Source organism: Podarcis erhardii, assembly GCF_964252035.2.
Source record: "Podarcis erhardii genome assembly, chromosome: 15".
Classification (NCBI taxonomy): domain Eukaryota; kingdom Metazoa; phylum Chordata; class Lepidosauria; order Squamata; family Lacertidae; genus Podarcis; species Podarcis erhardii.
Genome location: NC_138505.1, coordinates 4,981,600 through 5,007,884, shown reverse-complemented (window position 1 = coordinate 5,007,884; position 26,285 = coordinate 4,981,600). Strand labels below are relative to the sequence as shown.

At 47.7% G+C, this 26,285-nt stretch overlaps 1 protein-coding gene across 1 annotated transcript; it reads left to right on the top strand.

The window, feature by feature from the left end:
- Positions 1-752: 752 nt before the first annotated feature.
- Positions 753-24,209, top strand: PRPF3 (pre-mRNA processing factor 3). Its single transcript, XM_081841061.1, has 17 exons — positions 753-904; positions 6,788-6,944; positions 8,075-8,205; positions 10,095-10,241; positions 12,154-12,237; positions 13,491-13,714; positions 13,878-13,934; positions 14,898-15,204; positions 16,555-16,721; positions 17,523-17,605; positions 18,597-18,740; positions 19,764-19,863; positions 20,062-20,175; positions 20,884-21,002; positions 21,455-21,538; positions 23,451-23,512; positions 23,862-24,209. Exons 2-17 carry the CDS (start codon positions 6,800-6,802, stop codon positions 24,006-24,008), a joined length of 2,115 nt encoding a protein of 704 aa, XP_081697187.1. The 5' UTR covers positions 753-904; positions 6,788-6,799; the 3' UTR covers positions 24,009-24,209.
- Positions 24,210-26,285: the final 2,076 nt, after the last annotated feature.

Sequence of the window (26,285 nt, the reverse complement as noted above, 5' to 3'; positions counted from 1 at the left end):
ATGGAGGAAATGCCTACGGGTGGCATGCCTACGGATTTTCCTCCTCTAAAAACTACGTGCGTCTTATGGTCAGGTGTGTGTTATAGAGCGAAAAATACGGTAAGTTCTTAACCCGAGGTACCACTGTATAGGATCAATCAAGGCAATCCATTGTTATCACTTTATTTATTCAATATATATCCCACCCTTCCTCCCAGGGTATGAACTGCCTCATCCATCATGGTTTTCAATTCAGGATGATAATAATAATAATAATAATAATAATAATAATAATAATTATTATTATTATTCTCATTCTTATTCTCATTCTTATTATTCTTATTCTTATTTATTATTTGTAACCCGCCCATCTGGATCAGCGGCCTACACGGCAGGGCTGTTATGCGCCATTCCATTCGCGACGCAGGGTTGGCGGCGGCCGACAGCACCGTAGGGCTGTTTTAAACATGCAGCCGCCTTATTGGTTTATAACGTGTTTTGTAATTTTAAACGCCTCCGGGTTTTATAATGGCTTTTTTGTTTTGGTTTGGTTTTTGGTATCACACAGCGATAGAAATCAGCGGGGAAGGATGGGCGGTTGAGGGCTTAGCCGTCGCCATGGTTACCAGCGGGCGGCCCCCGCCGCCAGCCGAGACAAAATGGCGTCGGAGGCGGGCCGCCCGGAAGTCCCGCCTCCAAACGCGGAGACTCTCCCTAAGACTTTCGAAGCGCGAGGGAACGGCGGGGAGAAGCCCGGCACCTCTATGGTTCGGGGCCACTTCCGTTTCCCGAGCGCGCCTTCCGCTTCCGGCCCGAGCGCGCCGACGACGTTCCGTCTCCGTCCGTGGGAGTTCTGTGGCGCGGCCTTTTCCCTTGCCTGGCCGAGGAGGACGAGGAAGAGGGAGGGCCGCCCCTCCGCCGCCCGGTGAGTGAGAGGAGGGCGAGGAAGGAGAAGGGCCGGCAGGGGGCCGCTTGAGGGGATTTGGGGGCCGGCAGGGGGCGTGGCCTTTCCTCCTTGGGGGAGGGGTTGGGGGCCTCCTCTCCCCCTCTCAGGAGGGGGTGCTATTTTGGGGGTCTGTGGGTCAGGCCGAGGTGGGTTTGCCAGGCTCGCTCCTGGGAGCCCCACAAGCAGGTCCTGAAGGCGGGAGGTCCTCCTTTCTCCCCAGCATTTGGGGACTCTGTACAGGTAGACTGCTCTGGTAAGTGGAGGTTCCGTCCCCGTTTGCAGTGGTTCCTTTCAAGAGAAGCCCTGCTAGGTCGATCCTGAGGTGGTAAGAACGTCAGACGAGCCCTTCTGCTGGATCAGGCCAAAGGTTTTTTCTTTTTGTTTTTATTAAGCCCAGCCTCCTGTTCTCACAGAGGTCAAATAACCCCAAGAACCTAGGAGGTTAAATGGAGTGCCACTGGGCCCGGAAGCTCCATAACAGCATTTGAAGGACCCTACTAGATCAGGCCGGGACGCGGGTGGCGCTGTGGGTTAAACCACAGAGCCTCTTGCCGATCAGAAGGGTGGCGGTTCAAATCCCCGCAACGGGGTGAGCTCCCGTTGCTCGGTCCCAGGGCCTGCCAACCTAGCAGTTCGAAAGCACGTCAAAGTGCAAGTAGATAAATAGGTACCGCTCCAGCGGGAAGGTAAACGGCGTTTCTGTGCACTGCTCTGGTTCGCCAGAAGCAGTTTAGTCCTGCTGGCCACATGACCCGGAAGCTGTATGCTGGCTCCCTCGACCAGTAAAGTGAGATGAGCATTGCAACCCCAGAGTCGGTCACAACTGGACCTAATGGTCAGGCCAGAGGGCCTCCCCCCATTTAGTCCTGTATCCGGCTCTCACAGTGGCCAACCAGATGCCTCAACAGGAAGCCCCTAAGCAAGCGGGTCCTGAGTGCAAGAGCAACTACCCCTCCCCTTGTGATTTCTAGTAGCTGGTATCATTCAGAGGTATTTACTGCCCCCATTTGGAGGGTGAAGAGACTCATAAGGACACAAGGAGAGGCCTGCAGCTGGATCAGGCCAAAGGGGCCCCATCCAGTCCATCATTGTGTTCTGACAGTGCCCATCCAGATGCCTAGTTCTTCCTCCTTGTGATTCCCAGTCTTGCATGCAGAGGCATTCACTCTCTCTGACATTAGCTATTATTATGTTATTCTTCTCCATGAGAATCCGCTTTAAAAGCCAACCTGTTTTGTGACCCTCACTATCTCTTATGGGAGTGAATTCCATCTAGTCCATTGATCTTCAGCTGGTCTGGGTAACGACCTCGTTGTGCTTCAATAGCATGTCTAGCATCATACAAAAACAGTGGTACCGTGGTTCCCGAATGGCTTAGTTGTCGGAACAAATCTGCTCCCGAACAGCAAAAACCCGGACGTAAGTGTTCCAGTTTGTGAACATTTTTCGGAAGCCGAATGTCTGTTTTGGCTGTCAGCATTGTTTCTGGGGTCAATCAGCCAATCAGAAGCCGCGCCTTAGTTTTCGAACATTTTGGAAGTTGAACGGACTTCCAGAACAAATTGAGTTCATGGACCCAAGGTACCACTGTATATGTCCCCAAAAAGGAGAAAAGAAATGCATGTACAGGTTAAAAATGAGTCTTCTATGTGCGAAAGTTAAATGCTATTGATCTAGTGCTCCTTCACATAGAACATAGCTGAACTGTGGAACTCTTTGCCACAGGAGTGGCAGGCTGTCCTCATGACTACTCGCCACAATGTTTGTGTTCTGCCTCCACGGTTGGAGACTCTTTGCCTCTAAATAATAATGATGGACTAGATGGGCCCCCTTTGGCATGAACCTGCTGTACAACTATTCTGATGTTCCTAGTTAGGTCTTGAATTTAAGCAGTAGTCTCGTAGTACAGTGGTGCCCCGCAAGATGAACGCCTCACAAGATGGAAAACCCGCTAGATGAAAGGGTTTTCCGTTTTGGAGGCGCTTCGCAAAACGAATTTCCCTATGGGCTTGCTTCGCAAGACGAAAATGTCTTGCGAGTTCCTGCGGGGTTTCCCCCCCTTTTCCTAAGCCCTAAGCCGCTTATCAGCTGATCCGCTAAAAGCCGCTAAACCGCTAATAGCGCTAATCCGCTAATCCGTCAATGGGCTTTCTTCGCAAGACGAAAAAACCGCTATACGAAGAGCCTCACGGAATGGATTAATTTCGTCTTGCGAGGCACCACTGTAGTGAGAAGGAATTGTGTGCCAAGGAGTGAGCAAACTGGTGGAACAGGAGTGGATATGCCTAGCATAGAGAACTAGTGGACTCCCTGAAGAGTGAAACATTTTTTCTCCTTCCTCTGCCCTTCCTTGTCAGCCTGGTTTTTTTTTTTTCCTTTTTTTCCTTTTCATGGCTTGTTTTCAGATTCTGGCATTCAAAGGCATGCTGATTCTGAACCTGGATGTTCCATTGTACTATTGTATTTGTTGCTGTTGTTTACTAATGTTTTATACTGCCCTTCATCCAAAGATTACAGGGTGGTTCACAACATAAAAATATGAAATGAGAACACAGAATACATAATAAAACAAACCAATTGTAAACAAACTTGTAGTTTATGCAGACTGGGTTAGGGAAGGAAGCTAACAGGCAGTCCAATTCATGGACCTGCTCTGTTGGAGAAAGAATTGAATATGAGAAGAGCCTGGCTGAATCAGACAAAAAGAAAAAGTCTAGAGACCTCTGGAAACCTCGCAAGTCATTGGTCCCCAGAGATAAATTGCCTTTCCACATTGAGCTTCCTTCAACTTCTCCTGTGTGCTAGCTCCTGAGGGACCCATGCGGGAAAAGAAGGAAAGCATCCAGCTAAATTCTCTGTTGTGAAGTTCACAAGCAGAGAAGTAAGGAAGGAGTAGTCTCCTCCAGTTGTTCGTCTCCAGCACTGTGTTTTCAGATATGCTCCCTTTGAACATGGAGGTTCTGTTTTTTATGGCTGCCTTCTTTTCCTCTTGTGAATTCATCCAGTCCTTTTCTAAAAGGACATCAGGCACAACTGTGTCTTGTGGCAATGAATTCCTTTCTAAAAATTGTGCTGTGTGCAGAAATACTTTATTCTCTCAGTGATTAATGAACTTCCAATCAGTTTGAGGCATTGTACCATGAGATAGGGAGGAAAAACCTCCCCCTTCACTTCATCTTCACCATGCATCATTTTATAATCTTCTGTCATGATTTCTTCCTCCCAGACACCTATTGACAGGAAGTCCTGAATGTTGGCCCTTTTTCATTGGTGAGGAGGTGCCTTTTTGCTCTCCCCTGATCAGTTTGCTTTCCTTTCGCTTGAACCTTTTGCAGTGCTATAGTATCATTTTTTTAGGAGGCATAATTGGAACTGTGCGCAATATTTCACAGGCCACTGTGACTGCATTTAATAATATGTATTTCTATAGGGAATTACGTGCAGGCTTCTAGTAAAATAAAGGCAGCCTCTGTTGTCTCCTGCATCTTCCAATTTATGTTGCAGGCCCCTTCTTGGGTAGGGACCCTCTGTTTTTTGGACCTCAGCCTGTGTTATGCTCTAAAGCTGAGGCTGGCAGGTGTCAGATTTGTGGGGATCTATTTTGTGTTTTTGGTAGAGCTCCCAAGATCCACCAAGAGAGAGGCAAGTTGTAAATAGTGCCTCAAGGGGAGAAGTCCTATAAACATTCTATGGACACAGCATACATATAGATCTACATATATAGATCTATATATATACATACAGTGGTGCCCCGAAAGACGAATGCCTCACAAGACGAAAAACCCGCTAGACGAAAGGGTTTTCCGTTTTTCGAGGCGCTTCGCAAGACGAATTTCCCTATGGGCTTGCTTCGCAAGACGAAAACGTCTTGCGAGTCTTGCGATTTTTTTCGCTTTTTTTCTCCCTTTTTCTAAGCCGCTAATAGCCGCTAAGCCGCTAATAGGGTTGCTTCGCAAGACGAAAAAACCGCTAGACGAAGAGAATTCTTTTTGTCTTGAGAGGCACCACTGTGTGTGTGTGTGTGTGTGTGTGTGTGTGTGTGTGTATCTGCATATAGATCTACATCTGAGGCTACACAGCTGTTCATACATTTGAACACTTACATCTCTAAAACTTCACCCAGCAGAACCACAGAAAGACCTGGCAACCAGGTAATCATATTTTACAGGAACGCAAGGGCTGGCAAATGATTTGCACAAGGCCAGCCATGATATATAATTATTGGGTGAAGTTCATTGCACTAATATAATCATACAATCAGCACAAACCTTTCTGCTCGCCAGGGATACCTCCTTGCCAGAGGGGGAGCCCTGCACACTGTTGCAGGGGTTCTCCTGACTAAGAACTTTGGGGGGGGCATTGTGCCAATGACACTCATTGCTCTGGCTCCTGCTAGTGCAGCTATTTAGCTGAATCCCTCTCGTTTATTTTTAACTTGTGATTTTTCTTGCAGTTGTTGAATTGTTGGGAGTCAGATCCCGATTTACCTTTTGCCCACCCTTGTTCTAAAGCACATATTTCTGTTATGTATGCTTCGTCACATAGGTATCAACCTCTCCCCCAACCCTTTACGTCTTCAGGTGCCCAGTGAAAACATTCCTCTTCAACCAGGCCTTTGGCTGATTAATATTCTACAGCCTTCTAAATACCTTTGTGGGGAGGTGGGGATTATTGTATTGTTTTTGTTTTAACTGTTTATATTGTGCTTTTTATCCTGTATTTTTATCTTGTTAACTGTCCTGAGATCTTCTGTATATAAATTTAATAGATGAAAATAGATAGATAGATAGTTGTCCAGTTTGAAAAGCTTCTTGCTGTGCAGCACAGAGGCTGGGGTAAGGTGGGGGTGCTTCCATTGAAGAAAGGCAAGCCGAAGACTCCATTGGGCATTCAGAACCGGTTGTGATTCTCTGGACCCCAGCTAGATAAACCCCTGGAGAGATCTAATCTGATAGTTTAAGCCTAAAAGAAGATATTACAAAGACAGTTTATTTGTTCTATTGTTCAGTACGATCTGGTAGCAAATGGCAATCTCATTGGAGTCCGGAGTATTCTTAGATGTCGCTCAATAAGTAGGAAGTGGATTTTGGGCTGGGAAGAAGAGGATTCCCCCCCTTCCTCTGCTGCCCTAGGTGGACAGTGAGGGAAGAGGCAGCCTGACAGGCTATGAGAAAGTTACGCTGGCTTATACCCAGCTAAGCTATACTCAGAGTAATGTTAAAGGTACCCCTGACCATTAGGTCCAGTCGCGGATGACTCTGGGGTTGCGGCGCTCATATCGCTCTGTAGGCTGAGAGAGCCGGCGTTTGTCCGCAGACAGCTTCGGGGTCATGTGGCCAGCATGACTAAGCCGCTTCTGGCGAACAAGAGCAGTGCATGGAAACGCCGTTTACCTTCCCTCCAGAGTGGTACCTATTTATCTACTTGCACTTGATGTGCTTTCGAACTGCTAGGTGTGCAGGAGCTGCGACCGAACAACGGGAGCTCACCCCGTCGCGGGAATTTGAACCGCCAACCTTCTGATCGGCAAGCCCTAGGCTCAGTGGTTTAGACTACAGCGCCAACCGTGTCCCTACATTCAGAGTAGACCTACTGAAATTGATGGTCCTCAGTTAATTGTGCCCATTAACGCCAATGGGTCTAATTAGTATGGCTAATGTTGAACACAACCCAAATTAATGCTGCTTAGGAATTACATGCCTTCTTTGTTGATGGCTGTAGACATGATGATGCCGGGTGTGGGTGTGTGTACAAAGATACATAAAAGGAGCACAGCTATTCTTTCTAGTGTGAGTGTGACTGGTTTTTGAGCACTTAGTGACAGCTTTTTCAAGATGTGCTTTCCTTTCCCGGCCCACTCAGACTCTCCTGAAGATGGCGCTCTCCAAGCGGGAGCTGGACGAGCTGAAGCCATGGGTGGAGAAGACTGTGAAGCGAGTCCTTGGCTTCTCGGAACCCACTGTGGTGACTGCCGCCTTGAACTGCGTTGGGAAGGGGATGGACAAGAAGAAAGCTGCCGGTAGGTCCTTGGAGCCAACTCCTGAGGTTGGCCTGGGGGCAGAGAATTGAGTTCCTCTGTAGCTTGTTAAATTCTCATGCCCCTGCTGATTTTATCCTTGCCAACCAACCCCAAAATATTTCACGCTTTAGTAACTCATCTATATGAACATACAGTGGTTCCTTGGTTTAAGAACAGCTTAGTTTATGAACAACTTGGATTAAGAACGCTGCAAACCCGGAAGTAGGTGTTTTGGTTTGTGAACTTTGCCTTGGAAGCAGAACATGTTCCGCTTCCTGTTGAGTGTGTTCCATTTGTAAATTGAGTTCCCCGCTGCTATGGGAAAGCACACCTTGGTTTAAGAACGGACTTCTGGAACGGATTAAGTTCATAAACCAAGGTACCGCTGGACAAAGTGATTGTCCATCCAGCCCAATATGCACTTATGTTTCTCAATGTGTTGTAAGTCACTTTGAGACTTTGGGATAACAAGCTTAATATATTATGGAAACAAATATGATTCGTCTAGAAGGTGAGATGGAATCTGCCTTACCTCATGTGGAATCAATTTCCTTAATTGCCTTTTAAAGCTTTGGGTGGGTGGCTGCTTAATGAGTTTTGTGTTATTTATTTGGTAAAATGGTTTCATGCCTTGTTTTATATTTAAATTGTAAGCTTCCTTATGGTACAGCTAACAAATGAATAAAAAGCAATATTGTTGCAGTGGAGTTCTTTATATTTGCATGCAGTTGCTTCCAGGGACACATCCGCACTGTACAGCTAAAGCAGTATTGCACCACTTTAACAGTCGTGGCTTCCCCAAATAATTCTGGGAATTGTAGTTTACAAAGGGTGCTGAGAGTTGTCAGGAGGGTCCCGCCCATTTCCCTCAGAGAGCTTCAGTTCCCAGAGTTCTCTGGGAAGAGGAATTGATTGTTAAACCATTGTGGGAATTATAACTCTGTGACAGCAATAGGGCATTTCTTCTAACAACTGTCAGCATACTTTATAAACTACAGTTCCCAGGATTCTTTGGGGATGAGGAAGTCATGGCTGTGTAAAACGGTGTAATAGTGCTTTAAATGAAAAGTGCAGGCATGGCCTAGATTGCTTATCTCTCTTGCCCCCACCTCACTCTTCCGCCCCCACAGATCACCTGAAGCCTTTTCTGGATGACTCCACTCTGCGGTTTGTGGACAAGCTCTTTGAGGCCGTGGAGGAAGGCCGGAGCTCCCGGCACTCCAAATCCAACAGCGACCGGAACCGGAAGAGGGAGCTGAAGGTGAGATCAACGCTTCATCCTCTTTCGTTATGAAGGCAGCAGAGTTTCACATCTGGCTGTGGGGATGGCAATACCACCTCGCTGCATTTTCTTCTTCCAGGGAGTGTTGTGTGTTGAAATGCCTAAAAATTCAAGAGAAAAGTCCTTTTTCCTTAATGGCAACAGAAAGTGTGTGCATCTTTCATTCTTTATTGGTCTTCTTCCTACATCTGCCTTCTTCTCAGCCCTTAAATCTTGACTTGTTAGAGATTTTAGGAGACTTTAAAAGCATACAGTGGTGCCCCGCAAGACGAACGCCTCGCAAGACGGAAAACCCGCTAGACGAAAGGGTTTTCCGTTTTGGAGGCGCTTCGCAAAACGAATTTCCCTATGGGCTCGCTTTGCAAGATGAAAATGTCTTGCTAGTTCCTGCGGGGTTTTTTCCCTCCCCCCCCCCTTTTCCTAAGCCCTAAGCCGCTTATCAGCTGATCCGCTGATAAGCCGCTTATCAGCAGATCCGCTAAAAGCCGCTAAACCCATAATAGCGCTAATCCGCTAAGCTGTCAATGGGCTTGCTTCGCAAGACGAAAAAACCGCTAGACGAAGAGCCTCACGGAATGGATTAATTTCGTCTTGCGAGGCACCACTGTACATTTCTTTAGAGTACAAATAATTAATTGCTGTGGCCAAGCTGTTTCTCTTGAACTGGTAGGTGTGCCTCAAAGCTCCCTGTTTGTATGAGGAGCCATCCATGTAGAATTTGGTCCATAATAGCAATGAAAGCAGTTCAGCTAAGGCTTGCAGGTGGTTTGGATTTGTGTATCTATGCGTGCCGTGTTTTTGTTTGCTGATCATAGCTGCTTCTCCCCACAATCAGCCGTGTCCTTGTCCTAAGACACAGCGGGGAGAAATTTGCTTCCCTTGGCCCAGTGGAGTAAGGAGGACATGGGTGGTGCTGCGAGAGACCACGTTCTGTCAGCACAAAAATGCTTTCAGAGGGTGGGAGGAGGAACGTAAAATCTCACGCAGGTTTAGATTAACACTGCTCCTTGTGTGAAAGGGTTTCTCTGCTGACAGCAATGCGTTTAAAATTGTGTGTGTGTATTATATAGATAATAATAACAACAAAATATATTAATGCTTTTATAGCAAAATGCTTCAGTTTTCACATTCTTTGGCTGCTTCTTAGACTGAAGAAAGCAGAAGCTGAAATGTGTTTGCAAAAATGCCTATTTTAAGCCACTGTACCAAATGCATTGCAAGATGAAAAGAATCCGTTCTGCGAGTCTTTGTCTAGCGGTTTTTTCGTCTTGCGAAGCAAGCCCATTAGTGGCTTTTAGCGGCTTATCGGATAAGCAGATAAGCGGCTTAGCGGCTTAGGAAAGGGGGGGGGGAGGGAAAAAACCCCGCAGGAACTCGCAAGACATTTTCGTCTTGTGAAGCAAGCCCATAGGAAATTCGTTTTGCGAAGCACCTCCAAAACGGAAAACTCTTTCGTCTAGCGAGTTTTCCGTATTGCGAGGCATTCGTCTTGCGGGGCACCACTGTATTTTAGTGATTAATAGCATCTTAAAAGTATCCAGAGCAAACTTTTCAGAAAGTGCTGTGTGAAGCTTTAAAAATTCGTGTGTGTGTGTGTGTAGGATATGGTGTTTCCCCCTTGCAATTTTGCCTGAACTCATGAGGACCAGAAACTTGTTTCCCCTGAAAGCAGATGAGGTGCTCAAGAAGCTGTGGGTTGGTTGTTGATGATGTGTTACGCCTTTAGCCTATCGTATGAAGGATAATTCTTTGCTGTGAAAGTTCCACGTGAAGGCTACATTAGTCACGTGGCTTCAGCTGGCTTGTGCTTCCTTGGGTGTCTAGGTTCTGGTCACTGTCAAAGTTTCCTCTGCCCTCTTTGCTTATAGGACGTGTTTGGGGATGACTCTGAGATTTCAAAGGAATCTTCAGGGGTGAAGAAGCGACGCATCCCACGCTTTGAAGAAGTGGAGGAGGAGCCCGAGGTGATCCCCGGACCCCCAACTGAAAGCCCTGGGATGCTAACCAAGCTGCAGGTTGGTCTCAAAGGAGGAGAGGCAAGGCATGGAGTGCTTGTCGGGGACAGTGGTGATAATAATAATAAAATTTGATTTACCGTATTTTTTCACTCTATAAGACGCACCAGACCACAAGACGCACCTAGTTTTTGGAGGAGGAAAACAAGAAAAAAAAAATTCTGAATCTCAGAAGCCAGAACAGCAAGAGGGATCGCTGCACAGTGAAAGCAGCAATCCCTCTTGCTGTTCTGGCTTCTGGGATAGCTGTGCAGCCTGCATTTGCTCCATAAGACGCACACACATTTCCCCTTACTTTTTAGGAGGGAAAAAGTGAGTCTTATAGAGCAAAAAATATGGTATATCCCGCCCTCCCCAGCCGAAGCCGGGCTCAGAGCGGATAACAACAATAAAAGTAACACAATCAGCTTGCTGGGATAGCACATCTGTTGAGCTGGAGTACATATCCTCACACAGGCACCAGATGACCTTGGGCTATCCTAGCTGCCTCATAGACAGGGTGGATTTGATTTAAATCAAATCGATTTAAATCATGAGTCAGTAAGACTTGATTTAAATCCTTCTTCTTTTTTTTTACGGAAAGACTCATTCTTGCTGGTATAATCTTAATATTTACAAGCAGATGAAGGTTTCATTTTTGGAATAATAAATTTTCAGAGTAGTTTTTACAGTTATATCAAAAATTACTGATTTGGCTATACTATTAGAAATACACTGACAGATAATTATGAAATTATTGTGAGGTTTAATAAGTGAACTGTTTATATTTGGACAACTTTTCTGCTGTACTTTATTGGAAGGAGAAAACAATCATTTCCTTAATAACAATTTAAACAATTTATTTAACTAAAACAATAATATAGCATATGTATCAATGTTTGTTAATGGATGTGGTTAAACTTTAAACAAAAAAAACTTAGACTGAGTTTTAGCACACATGAAAAACTTAAAACAAATCCTTATTTCCTGATGAATAGCCTTTGAACTATAACGTAACTTAAATAGAAAACTATCTTTAGAAAGATTCTTCCTCCAAAAGCATTTTATTTAAAAAATCCAATTTAAATAAAAACATTTGACTTAAATTTTAAAAAATGTATTTAAATTTTAAAAATCCGATTTTTACTTTTTAAAAAAATCATTGATTTCTACTTTTTTTAAAAAAATCATTGATTTTTATCCACCCTGCTTGTAGGGGTGGTGAGGATCAAACAACATGGGCAGGGAGGAAGGGGTTAACCAGATGTGGCATCTCAAGCTCTTTGGCGGAAAGGTAGAATATAAACGTAATCAGTGCGCCTGTGGATTTCCAGCTGTTTGTGGACCAAAAGTTCATGGGGCCTGGCTTTTTACATGGACACTAGACTGGTGACTGGGAGTGGCCGCTGGGACCACATAACACCAGTCCTGAGAGATCTGCATTGGCTCCCAGTATGTTTCCGAGCACAATTCAAAGTGTTGGTGCTGACTTTGAAAGCCCTAAACAGCCTCGGTCCTATATACCTGAAGGAGCGTCTCCACCCCCATTGTTCAGCCCGGACACTGAGATCCAGTGCCAAGGGCCTTCTGGCAGTTCCCTCATTGCGAGAAGCAAAGCTACAGGGAACCAGACAGAGGGCCTTCTCGGTAGTGGCACCCGCCCTGTGGAACGCCCTCCCACCAGATGTGAAGGAAATAAGCAGTTATCCTATCTTTAAAAGACATCTGAAGGCAGCCCTGTTTAGGGAAGTTTTAAATATTTAATGCTGTATTGTTTTTAACACTTGATTGGGAGCTGCCCAGAGTGGCTGGGGAAACTCAGCCAGATGGGTGGGGTATAAATAATAAATTATTATTATTATTAAGCTGCCTTATACCAAGACAGGCTGTTTGGGTCCAGTTCTAACACCTTTCCCCTTCTTCCCTCTTTCAGATCAAGCAGATGATGGAAGCTGCCACACGTCAGATTGAAGAGAGGAAAAAGCAGCTGAGTTTCATCAGTCCCCCTGCCCCACAGGTACAGCCTTGTTGCAGCCTGCACAAGCCATTGCACTGGTGGTCCTGCAGAGCTGAGCCCCTCCTGAGATTTAATTCTCCCAAGGCACATCCATACTTGAGTTTGTGGGCATGAAATACTGAAGTCATGGGAGGGTCCCACTTTGAGCATCGCAGACGGTAGGCACCAAAACCCCTCATCAATACAGACTTGAAATAAAGTGGCGTTTTATGCACTGGCCGCAAAAAAAGATTAGAAAGAGGGAGTTCAGTAACATTGCTCTAAGTTCAGAAAAAGGTTTCTGAGCTGTAGAAGCCGGGGGTTGTCTCCCACTAAGTTCTGCTAAGAGTAGAATGGACTTCAGTTAGCTGTGTGTTCACTTCAGTGGGTTTACTCTTGAGTAGAACTGTTACCTGCTTATTTACAGCATTTTGATCCTGCTTTGCAGGCTGACCTCAGAAAGCCATTTACACAAGTTGATTGCAACCATTTTTAATTCTTTACAGTGGTGCCTCGCAAGACGAAAAGAATCCATTCCGCGAGTCTCTTCGTCTTGCGGTTTTTTCGTCTTGCGAAGCAAGCCCCTTAGCGGATTAGCGCTATTAGTGGCTTAGCGGATCAGCTGATAAGCGGCTTAGCGGATCAGCTGATAAGCGGCTTAGCGGCTTAGAAAAAGAGGGGGGAAAGGAAAAAAACCCCGCAGGAACTCGCAAGACATTTTCGTCTTGCGAAGCAAGCCCATAGGAAATTCGTTTTGCGAAGCACCTCCAAAACGGAAAACCCTTTCGTCTAGTGGGTTTTCCGGCTTGCGAGGCACCACTGTATTTGATTCCTGCTTTGTGGGGGGAGTATCAGTGGGTTGTTTTTTTTAAGTTACAGTAGAATGGAAAAGACAACTTGTTGTTGGGGGGGGGATGATACTGCTTTTTCTCCACTCCCCCCAGGGCAAGATGGTCCTTCAGATGCCCCTGTGGTGACACTTTGGGGTGGAGGGAGAGGCCACCATGGGAGCTGGAGGGTGACTCGCGCCGGATGCAGCCCGGGGTTCCCAACTTGCAGGATGCAGCCCGGGGTTCCCAGCCCGGGGTTCCCAACTTCTCCAGCTCGTGCCTCCCTGTCTGTTTCCCTCTCCTCGCCCCCTTCTTACGGCTTCGCGCCCTTTCGCAAGGGAGGCGAGGCTGTATCTCACTCTCTCAGGAGTGTATCTCACTCTCTCAGAGTCAGCCCTGCCTGCCCGCTGTTCCAGCCAGTGACTCCCCTCTCTCCCTCTGCAGCCGAAAGCCCCGACAACCACCGCCCAGCCGGAGCGCCTCCCCATTGGCAACACCATCCAGCCCTCGCAGGCGGCCACCTTCATGAACGACGCCATTGAGAAGGCCCGCAAGGCGGCCGAGCTGCAGGCCCGGATCCAGGCCCAGCTGGCCCTGAAGCCTGGCCTGATCGGCAACACCAACATGGTTGGCTTGGCCAACCTGCACGCCATGGGGATCGCCCCGCCGTGAGTATCGCAACACTTTGCCCGGGGGGGGCGGATGGGGTGTGGGGTGTATTTTCGCTTTGCTTGCTTTGTTTGTGTTCTTTTTTTCTTTCTCGATTTTATTGGTCTGCAAAGTTGAAAAGCCTGATGAAACGCCACTGAATGGTTTTTTCTCATTGGACAGAAATGGATCACATGGGCAGAAATGTCCCATCACACAGGGATTTGCCCCTTGTACGCGGTAAGCCAGTAGCAGCCAGCCCTTCCTGGCAAATGTGACCCCAAGAGAAGTGTCTCAAGCAGGGGTGGGGAACCGTTGCCAAGTCACATGACCCTCCTGGGGAACTCCCTGAGGTCGGAGGCCAAAGTGGACAGGGCAACGGGTGCGTGATTCTTCCCTCGCCTCATACAGGAGGCTGCATCTGCCCACCCATCAATGCTACAAATCTCTCCCTCCGGCCCCAGTCGAAAATCATATACTCATGTAAATTGTGAATATGGAACTGTCACATTTCACACCAAAGCCCCTCAAGGAGGCTGGGTGTGGAGGAGAGCCAGCAAGGGGTGTTTTTCTTGGGGGGATGGCTTGTCTGTGTCCCAAGGAGCAGCTAGCAAGGCCTGGAGGGGCCACATTTGGCACCCAGGCCAGAGGTTCCCTACCCCTGTTCTAAAGTGTGGGTGGGCAGACTTCAGACTTGTGAGATCTATTTTGTGTTGTTGTTTTTCCTAGAACCCTCCCCCCCCCCGAGCCCCACCAGCTGGGTTCAAGTGGGAAAATAGTGGCTTAGAAAGTGGGGTTGGGGCAGAGGACGTGCACTTGAGAGATGCCCCGTTCCATAATTCTACCGGTATCTTAGCCCAGAAATTTGCTTTTAGAAGCAGAGCTGGGAAATCGCAGTCCTTCCACACAAAGGCCTTCCCTTGCCCACCTTCAAAGCTTTATTTCAGCAGCCTAGTTGGTGGCGGGGGTGGGGGAGTAGTCGAGAGTCAGAAATCCTACAGATTCTTTCTGTACACAACCCCAACAGGCAAAAAAGGGCCCAGGGCTTTCTTTGTGGGAGGTGGCTTCCCAGAATCCCTTGTACCGTAGGCTTTATTTCAGGCTGAACAGGCTTGAGACTCCTGCCCCGTAGCCAGTGGGATCAGGGCCGTTGGCCAGGGCTGCTTTGTAACCAGAGTTTGCCTTGGGGATGTCTTGGCCCAGGAAAGTGGAGCTGAAGGACCAGACCAAGCCGACGCCGCTGATCTTGGACGAGCAAGGCCGCACGGTGGATGCCACCGGCAAGGAGGTGGAGCTGACACACCGCATGCCCACCCTCAAGGCCAACATCCGGGCCGTGAAGAGGGAGCAGTTCAAGCAGCAGCTGAAGGAGAAGCCTTCTGAGGACATGGAGTCCAACACATACTTCGACCCCCGGGTCTACATCACCCCGGCCCAGCGGCCGAAGCGGACCTTCAAGTTCCACGACAAGGGCAAATTCGAAAAAATCGCCCAGAGGTTGCGGACGAAGGTACAGCGCTTTCCTTCTGGCAAGCGGACCTAACCCCCACACCCAACATCCTGCGAAGGGGCATCATAGAGAGCGGGAGCAGGGTATAGATAGGAAGAGTCTGATGGATTAGGCCAAAGGGGCCCCACATTCTTTAGCAGGAATGGTGTCCCCTGCACTGATGCCTGTAGGAAACCCGTAAGCTGGACCCCAGCACAAGAGCAAGTCTCCCCTCCTGTTGTTTCCAGCGACTGGTGTTCAGAAGGATCACTGCCTCTGACCATGGAAGGAACATAGGGACCTGCCTTATACAGTGGTACCTCTGGTTGCAAATGGGATCCGTTCCGGAGCCCCGTTCGCAACATGAGCAGAACGCAACCCGTGTCTGTGCGTGTGCGGGTCATGATTTGCCGCATCTGCGCATGCGCGTTACGTCATTTTGAGCGTCTGCACATGCGCGAGCAGCAAAACCCGGAAGTAACCCTTTCCGGTACTTCTGGGTCGCTGCGGGACGCAACCTGCAAAGATTTAACCTGAAGCAAACATAACAAGAGGTATGACTGTACAGTGGTATCTCAGGATAACTACTTAGTTTGTTCTGGTGGTCCGTTCTTAACCTGAAACTGTTCTTAACCTGAAGCACCACTTTAGCTAATGGGGCCTCCTGCTGCCACTGAAGCAAAGTTCTTAACCCGAGGTACTATTTCTGGGTTTGCGGAGTCTAACCTGAAGCATATGTAACCCGAGGTACCAGTGTACTGAGGTGTTGCACACACACGATCCCTTTGAAGCATATTCGAGGCACATTTCTCTCTCTGAAAGAATTCTGAGCACTGTAGTTTATCCCTCGCAGATTTGCAATTCCCAGCAACCCCTTAGCAAATTAATTACAAGTCAAAACTTGTAGAAAGGGACAGGGAAGCAAGCCCGTAAGCAGGACTTCAGCAGAAGCGGACGCTTTTCTCTTGTCCTGGGAAGGCGAAGTCTGAGTCACAGTCAACCCGTGTATATAGATAGCATGGTACTCTTGCTTGCTTGCTCTTAAGGAAAATATATTTCTTAGGGAGTGGAGAGCAGAATATCCTTCTTAAAAACAACCTAAAATAAATAACTACATTAAACTTCACCTGCTGGCAGTGCGTATTCGCCGCAGGTGAACAGACAAATGGTTCTTTATCAGGCTGATGCTGGCGACGGCTGGATCAGGCCCACTGCACTGGGGGCCTTTGACTTCTCCAGAAGCACCCTTGCCATGGATACTTAGAAAGCCCCGTCAGAGAGAACTGGCGCTTATAGGGCAGTTTGTATTTTGAATTAGGCGTTTTATTTCTCTTCCGTGCACCTCCCTGAAAACCCTTCTGCCTCCCTCAGGCCCAGTTGGAAAAACTCCAGGCCGAGATTTCTCAAGCTGCCAAGAAGACCGGAATCCACACCTCGACCAAATTGGCCCTTATCACCCCCAAGAAGGAGCTGAAGGAAGGGGACACCCCCGAGGTGGAGTGGTGGGACTCCTACATCATACCCAATGGCATCGATTTGTGAGTTGCTCTGCCTTTCAGCTCTTAAATCTCTAGGCTAGAATTAATTCTGGGGTGAGTGCACCCTTCTTGCTGCCTGCTGAATTTCTTTCCTGAATTTGTAAGACCACATTTCTTCAAAGAACTGAATGCATTCACTTTTTAAGTGTGGGGTGCGAACGGATCTGTAGTATTCCAATACTCCAGTACTCAGCATTGCCAGCGGTTAGGGGATGGTGGGAGTTGTAGTCCCACAAATTCCAGTGTGCTACAGATTCCTCTGTCTCTGCTGTAGAGCAGGGATGGGGAGCCCTTGGCTCATGGGCCAAATAAAGTGCACTAGGCCACGGCTGTTTTAAGTTGCAGGGGCTCGCCCGGCGTCCTGTGACATCAGGAATAGAGCAGGTGAAGCCCTTGTTGTTCAGGGGAGCTCTTCATTTTTTTCCAGCAGGGCCTGCTTTTTAAATTTGGCACCAGGTGCCAGCCCTGCTGAGATCGTTCCCAAACTGGAGCTTTCCACTGGACTTAATCCATGTCGGCAGCCAAGCTAATAGAACACAACGCAGCACAGCAGTATAGTTAACTTGGGCGTTTGATGGGGGAAAATCAAGCCAGGGGCCTTTAGCTCCCAAGCTAGCTATTCTGAGGTGACAGCTGGGGCACTGCCATAGAGAGGGTTTTCCTAGATGAGCACTTAGCCCTCCAAGCCTCAGCTCCTTGCAGCAGGCATAAGCGGTGTGATGATCAGAATAGGTTAAGAATAGGAGCACCCTCCTCTTGGGTCGTCACCCGCAACTGTGTGAATTCTCCTTCCTGTTTCAGAAAAGCCGCCGATTCGCTTAAAAAAGAGGACTATTTTGGCATCACGAACCTAGTGGAGCACCCAGCTCAGCTAAACCCTCCAGGTGAGCACGCTCCATCTCTTTGCTTCTACATCGGGGGGAGAGCGGATTCCGTAGAGACAAGAAGATTGGAAGCAGAACAGATGGGTGCAGAGCCAAACCCTGCTCCACTCTCCTTAACCCCCACCCTTTCTGTCCCCAGGGAACGAAGAGCTTGGTGAGTCTAAAAGCCCCAGCTCATTTTATTTATTTAGGAGTGTTTGTGCGCTGCCTACTAACCACAGTTCTCGAGGTAGCTTGCAGTGAAACACAGTGAAATAGGAAATGATCCAATAGGCCGTACAACAGGGGAATGCTGTGTGGGGGATGTTCGCCTGATGCTCCAATCTCCTTGCTTAGGATTGACTGCTTTAGTAGCTAGGTGTCAACCCCACACAGGGCATGACCTTCCTGCTACTGCTGCTGTATCTCACAATCCACCCACAACCAGTGCAGGAAGCTCTGTGGGAGCAAATATCTTATTTGCCTCCCACCCCCCAGTCTTCAGATCAGTGGTCTTTGAGGAACTGAACAGTATGGGGAATGTGTGGATATTGGGAAAGGGGGCCTAATTTTTTGAAAAAAGGATCCTATAATATCACAGGCACCATACTCAATATTCCGCACTTTAATCTTTGTTGGAAGCCACCCAGAGTGGCTGGGGAAACCCAGCCAGAGGGGCGGGGTACAAATGATAAATTATTATTCCCAGACACCAAACAGTCTAAAAATCTCATAGAATGAAGCACACACAAAGGTGTGGGAGGGAATAAGCTTCCTGCCAAAGCTTCCTGCTGCTGTTACAGGTATAATGTGTTTATTTTCATGTTTTTAAAAGTGTTGTAAGCCACTCAGAGACGTTTAAGTGAGCAACAACTCTAAGTAATTATAACGGAGGTGGGAAGGAACAAGCTTGGTGGGTGAGCCCCATTCTGAAAGGAGAAAACCCTGCTTGTCTCTGACTGTATTTCTGCTTCGTTGTCATTGTGATGTGTGTCCCCCACCCCGACCCCAGTGGACAGTGACATGCCGGTGACCCTGGGGGTCTACCTCACCAAAAAAGAGCAGAAGAAACTACGGCGCCAGACCAGGAGGGAAGCGCAGAAGGAGTTGCAGGAGAAAGTGAGATTAGGCCTCATGCCGCCTCCTGAACCAAAAGGTAGGGATTTTTGTAGTGGACAGGTGGGGCTTCTGTTGAGAGAGGGAGAGAGATTAAAAAAAAAACAAAAACCCTGAAGCTTGAAGTTGGAATTCTAACACATAATACTAGAACTCAGGATGGGGGCTATCCAGTGATGCTGAATGTGGAAAGACAAAATGGAGGACTTCCATCATGCAGCACTTCATTAAATTCTGAAACCGGTTCCCACGAGATACAGGCATGGTGGTCACCCGGGGTCAGCATACTTTTTCCACTGTCCCTCAGACCTTTTGGGGGACTATATTAAGAAGAAGAAGAAGAAGAAGAAGAAGAAGAAGAATTTTTTATTTATACCCCGCCCTCCCCAGCCAGAGCCAAGCTCAGGGCAGCTAACACCAGTAAAATTACAATAAAAACGTAATAGGGGAAGGGGGAAAACAACAATTTAAAATACAGGTTAAAAATACAATTTAAAATGCAGCCTCATTTTAATAATAGCCATAAATCAAAACAATAAGGGGAGGGAAACGTAAGGGTCAGACTGAGTCCAAACCAAAGGCCAGGTGGAACAGCTCTGTCTTCCAGGCCCTGCGGAAAGATGAATGAATTCCTATGCCCCACAAATAACCCAGAGATGCATTTTAAATAAAAGCACACATTCTACTCATGTAAAAACACACTAATTTCTGGACTGTCCGCAGGCCGGATTGAGAAGGCGATTTGGCATGATTTGGCCCCCGGGCCTTAGTTTGTCTACCCATGGTGGTCACCAACTTGGATGACTTGAAAAGAGGAGCCACAGTGGCGATGTTCTGCCTTCACTGTTGGAGGCAACATGCTTCTGAATACCAATTGCTGGAAATGATGGGAGGGGAAAGGTGCTGTTGCTCTCAGATGCTTCCTGTTTTGGCGTCTGGGTGGCCACTGTGGGAACAGGGTGCGGGACTAGATGGGCCCCTTTGGCTCGATCCAGCTGCCCCAGGGCTGTTTTTCCGTTCTCCACTTTTGCTCTCAATGCCGTCGGCGTTTCTCCCTCTGCAGTACGAATCTCTAACCTGATGCGCGTTCTGGGAACGGAAGCTGTTCAGGACCCAACCAAAGTAGAGGCTCATGTTCGTGCACAGATGGCCAAGAGGCAAAAGTAAGGTTGATGCTGATTTCCTTGTCATGTTTGGATGTGTGTGCATGCATGTGTTTGTGTGTGCGTGCACATAAATTGGTACCATCCAGACCCAGTTCTCTGTCCTTGCTGATGCATCATCACACAGGCGGCTTTTATTTCAAAAATACAGTAACGATAGCAGAGAAAGTAAATGCATATATAATCTTGCTTCCCCAGAGCTCACGAAGAGGCAAATGCTGCACGGAAGCTCACCGTGGAACAGAGGAAAGCCAAGAAGGTTAAAAAGCTGAAAGAGGATATTTCACAGGGGGTCCACGTAGCTGTCTATAGGTGAGTCTCCTCCATCCCCAGAGGCAAAGGCCTCTCTGTGCCCTTTGCCCACACCTTCTTCACATCCCTGTCCCCCCACACCCAGAGGAAAGCTTTTAAAGAGAAAAGCTTTAACATGTTTCTCTTCCCTCTCTCCAAAATTCCAAATGAATTTTGGAAACAGATTGGTATAGAAATATCGGGAATTGTGGGTAGGAAGGTGGGATTAACTAAATTAATGGTTCTTATTAGTCTGAGTAGCACCGAGTTAAAAACAAACGAGGAATATAAATGGGTAAAATTGATGGTAACTGCAGCCAGATAGGTTATAGCGAGTAATTGGAAAAATGCAAAAGAGTTAGGGGTGAATCAATGGAGGAAAAAACGGAATAATATTATAATGTTAGACTATCTAACTGTGAAGATACTCAGAATGAAAGGGTGTAAGGTCAGTGAGAAAGAGGAGGATTGGTTTGAGAAGATACTGAATTATTAGGGTAGGTTTAAACAATTTGGGGCAATTAAAATGTAAAAAATTAAATAAACCTTGTGGATGGAGGAGTGTTAACGTATATAAAATTGTACATATGGTTGATTTGAATATGTTATTATTGATTATGTATACCCATTGTATCAGCCGCCTGGGGGGTTTGTGTTTCACTGTTTGTGTTTTGGTTGTTGGTAAAAAAAATAAAAATTTTAAACATCTCTTCCCTCTCTCTCTCTCAGAGTCCGAAATCTAAGCAATCCGGCAAAGAAATTCAAAATTGAAGCGAACGCCGGCCAGCTGTACCTAACAGGAGTTGTGGTTTTACACAAAGATGTCAATGTGGTGGTGGTAGAAGGAGGTGAGGCGAGCGAGGCTGGGTTGTGCTTGGTTTACGTGTTCTGGGACGTGGGTTCCTCCACTGGAATCACTCGGCAGCAGAACCAGGCCTGAAAGGGAGCCGCCTGTTTCATGCAGCCCCAGTGTAACGCATGGAATTCCTCGCTGCAGGATAATCCTTTGCAGTGGGGAGCTTTTATCAAAGGACGTTCTCCAGGGAACCTGTGGGGCTTGCAGGAAGGTGTGCGGGTTGGATGTGCAGCATGGCTTTCCAAGACTCCGTTCTCCCACCCAACCCTTTCACAGAGCATTTTTTCCAACCCTCGTGTTCAAAATGCGCTCAAAGGATGTGGGCGATCTTGCCGCTTTATTAGAACCTTTCGCAATAACATAACAATGCTGCTTTTTTGGCTGACTGCCCACACTCCCTTCAGAATTAAAATGGCCCTCGGTGATCTTTCTCTTCCCTCCTAGGCCCTAAAGCACAGAAAAAATTCAAACGGCTCATGTTGCATCGAATAAAGTGGGATGAGCAGACATCAAATACAAAAGGAGATGGTAAGGACACGCATAACCCACCCCACTCGCATAACCCTCTTATGCCCAGCATAAGGGAGTATAGTATTTATTTTAAATGGTGATTTAAAATAAAACAGGTGCTATAAGAAAGCTGCAGAAATAGCGCAGGATACAGTGGTGCCTCACAAGACGAAATTAATCTGTTCCGCGAGTCTCTTCGTCTTGCGGTTTTTTCGTCTTGCGAAGCACGGCTATTAGCGGCTTAGCGGTTTTAAGAAAAAGGAAACAAACTCGCAAGACGTTTCGTCTTGCGAAGCAAGCCCATAGGGAAATTCATCTTGCGAAGCACCTCAAAAAACGGAAAACTCTTTCGTCTAGCGAGTTTTTCGTCTTGCAAGGCATTCGTCTTGCGGGGCACCACTGTAGTACGCACCCCGGAAACGATCTCTTTCAGCTTCTGCCTTCTGGAAGAAGGCATAGGGTTATAAAGACCAGGACTAGCCGCCTGAGAAACAGTTTCTACGCAAATGCAATTCTGGTTCTAAACGCAGCATAAGGAGTCTCTATGGTATATTGTATTTTAAAATGGGGTTTCAGAGTTTTTAGGGGGTTTTGAATGTTTTATGTTGATTTTCAATTTCATTGTTCTGTGTGGGACAATGACAATAAAGATCTCATATATAATTGTGGTTCCACTCTCTCAGTTGACAACAGATCAAAACTCTAAACACTAATCAGAGCATTTTAAAATAACCAATAGCCACAAGGCCTTTTGATCAGAGGAGAGTGCTATCAATGGCTCCCAGTCATGATGACTGTGTTCTACTTCCATGGTCAGAAGCAGCAAGGCTTCTGTATAACCATAGGAGGGGAGAAGAGGGCTTTTGTGTTTGGGTCCTGCCTTTGGGGCATCTGATCGGCCACTGTGAGAACAGGATGCTGGACTAGACGACTCATTGCCCCGGTCCAGCAGGCTCTTCTCATGTACCGTATTTTTCGCCCTATAGGACGCACCGGCCCATAGGACGCACCTAATTTTTTGGGGGGGGGGGAATCAAGGGGGAAAAATTATTTTCCCCCAGGTTTGCGCAGCCATCCCCAAGCTAGAAGAGGGAAACGGAGCGCTCCATCTCCCTCTTCTGCCTTCAGGGAAAGCCTCTCTAGCCTCCGTGGGGCAGCGGCTTGCCCCGCTGTCCCTTGAGCTTGAGTGCTGGCGATGGGGAGAAGCAAGCTTGCTTCTCCCCCCCGCCAGCCTCCAGACCAGGTCCGGGAATAGCGGGGTGGTGGCGCTCCACCTCCCCGCTATCCTGCGAGCTTGTGGGGCTGGTGGGGGGGGGGGAAGAGAAGCAAGCTTGCTTCTCCCCCTCGCCAGCCTCCAGACCAAGTCCGGGAATAGCGGGGTGGTGGCGCTCCACTTCCCCGCTATCCCGCCAGTTTGTGGGGCTGGCGGGGGGGGGGAGAGAAGCAAGCTTGCTTCTCCCCCCCGCCAGCCTCCAGATCAGGTCGGGGAATAGCGGGGTGGCGGCGCTCCGCCTCCCCGCTGTCCCCTGAGCTTTTGGGCTGCAGCCTGCTGCCCGCAAGCCATGCGAGCCCGCGGGACCTCCCACCGGGCTTGCAAGGCTTGCGGATAGCTTCCTGAAGCCTGGAGAGCGAGAGGGGTCGGTACTCACCGACCCCTCTCGCTCTCCAGGCTTCAGCGAAAGCCTGCATTCGCCCCATAGGACGCACACACATTTCCCCTTATTTTTGGAGGGGGGAAAGTGCATCCTATAGGGCGAAAAATACGGTACTAGTTGATTTTTGGAATCTACTTACCAAATAGAGGTCCCAGTCTGATGCGTGCAGCACTTGAGAAAAAGCCCTCCTTCAGGCTGATAGTCCAATAGTGTTCAGCTTTAAGCACAGCCTTCTCTCTCTCCCCCCCACCCCACCCCGGTTTTCCTTTCTTCAGATGACGACGAATCCGACGAGGAGTCTGTGAAAAAGTCAAACAAATGTTCTCTGGTTTGGGAGGTAAGTATCCACTTAAATTGCTGGGTCTTTGCACTTCATTTTCTGGGCCACGCTGAAATTGTTGGACCCCCCCTCTTCCAATATCTTGCCTGTATCTCCCCTCCCACCCACTGCAATGTCCCAGGTGTGGCCACCAGACAGTTTGTGAAAAGATACTGAGCCTATTCTTGGGATTGCCAGCCTCCTCCCCAGAACTCTGTTTTGTTTGGAGGGTCGTCCTGGTTAAACCAGTTTAAGCTTCAAGTGTTTACTTCCTGGTCCACAGCGCTAAGCACGTTAGTGGCCTTTTTTCTTTTCCTTTTAACTCCTAAACCCAATTCCACCCCCTCTTGTCTTTCCCCCCCCTCAGGGCACAGCAAAGGAGCGCAGCTTCGGGGAGATGAAATTCAAGCAGTGCCCCACCGAGAACATGGCACGGGAGCACTTTAAAAAACACAGAGCAGAGCACTACTGGGACCTGGCTCTGAGCGAGTCCGTATTAGAATCCACAGACTAGAGGGCCCCCCCCCCTCTCGCTCTTGGCTTTTTGTGGTGTTCAGTTTGGAGAGTGAGAACTCAGCTGAGACTTTGGCCTTGGAGGCTCCTCTCCCCCTGCCATCCAAGCGCCCCCCCCCAAGCCCACTTTCTCCCCTCAAGTTCCCTGCAGTGTGACAGCATCCGATTAAAAGAAATATTTTTAAAAAACAGAGCAAAACTACCTAGGGGTTTTTCTGTTTTTGTTTTGGACTGAAACAGTTCGTGGATCTTGACGTGCGCTCTTTTTAGCTTCCTTGTCATGCCCCCTGGAAACAATCCGACTTGGAGGCCGTGGAGAAAGCGTCGAAAGAAATCCGTATGCCGGCCAGGGCTTCTCTTTTCCAAATCCATTAGCCTCCTAACCACACGCAGCTCTTTGGCTTTTTTTGTTCTTCTTTTTTTGCCAGTTCAGTAGGTTTGTTTGAACATTAGGCAAGTCAGCCAGGCACCTCCGTGATGGGGAGAAAGGAGCACTTGTGGGGTCACCGACTTCGATGGACGATAAGAGGGCAGATTGCAGCGTTGGAAACAGATTTAGGAGCTGGGGATTTAGCCCACATCCTACATTTACATAATAAACTTTTTTTTTCTTTGGTAAGAAGTTAAAAGCAAAAAAAAAAAAAAAAAGGAAAACCCAACCATGTTTCTTTACCTGTTTCTTTTGAGCAAGTAGTCTGCTCACTGCATTAAACAAAGTGGTTATGATTTCAAGGCTTGGCATGACCGAAGACCAACTGCATTGTGGGTGGCAGCAGAAAGAGTCATCCTGCTGGATCATCATTCATCTTCCTTACAGCAGGTCACATCTACACGTTTAAAACACATGGCTTTCTCCAAAGAATCCTGGGAACTGTAGTTTACGGCTCTCAAGGCTACAGTTCTCACCATCCACAACAATCCACAATTCTCAGGATTCTTTGAGGAGCGAGGAGCCATATACGGTACTTCAAACGTGTTTTTGTTGTTGTTCCATATATATGTTCCACCTTGCCTCCAAGGAGCTCAATGTGGTGTACATAATTCTCATTTTGTCCTCACAAAAACCCTGTGAGGTAGCCTAGGCTGAGAGGGAGTGGTCGGCCCAAGACGCTACACCTAGTGGTCTCCTGCGTCCTCGTCCAACACACTAACTAACCCATGGGTGGGCAAACTAAGGCCCGGGGGCCGGATCCGGCCCAATCGCCTTCTAAATCTGGCCCGTGGATGGTCTGGGAATCAGCGTGTTTTTACATGAGTAGAATGTGTCCTTTTATTTAAAATGCATCTCAACCCAGAGATGCATTTTAAATAAAAGGACACATTCTACTCATGTAAAAACACGCTGATTTGTGTGGCCTGTCTGGTGTTTTTGCACAAGTAGAATGTGTGCTTTTATTTAAAATGTATCTTGATTAATTGTGGGGCATAGGAATTCGTTAATTTTTTTTTCCAAAATATAGTCCAGCCCCCCACAAGGTCTGAGGGACTGTGGACTGGCCCCCTGCTGAAAAAGTTTGTAACTCCACAATGGTGTGGATGTCAGCCTAGGGCCTTGTCGAATACCTCTGGGAAGCCCCCCCCCCCCCCCGCCGCCAGCCTTTCGCCAGGAACCGGTGATCATGCTTGGTGGAGTTGGTGGGAGTTGGAATCCATCGATATCAGGTGGGGCACAGGCCAGCCATCCTTATGCTAATTTTTTGCTTTCAATATTAGTGATAAATGTGCTCAAGAAGCAGCATTTTTCACATTTCAGGGCCGCCCTCCAATTTAAGGATACGAGAGCCTGCTGGATCAGGCCAAAGGGGGCCCATCTACTCCCAGCATACGAGTGGCTAGCCCGATGTATTGGGATTTGGGACTAGAGCAGTGTTTCCCAACCTTGGGCCTCCAGCTGTTTTTGAACTACAATTCCCATCATCCCTGACCACTGGTCTTGCTAGCTAGGGATGATGGGAGTTGTAGTCCAAAAACAGCTGGAGGCCCAAGGTTGGGAAACACTGGACTAGAGGGACTATCTGTTACATACAAAATAGAAGGTGCCACATCATTTACAGCTTGCCACTGTGCAGAGGAAAGTAGGTGAAGTTAAATTTTGGGACAAAGTAGCTCGATACCTTAGGAACAGCTATTGCATTGTGAATTGTGGTGTCCAGGGGTGTGCCTTCAGAAATTCTTATTAATGGGGTTGTGTCTATGTACCGCTGTGATCCTTGGTGTCATGATAAGGATGTTAAATTTACATTAGCTTACTTAGGTCCTTTAACTTCAATGGTTTAAT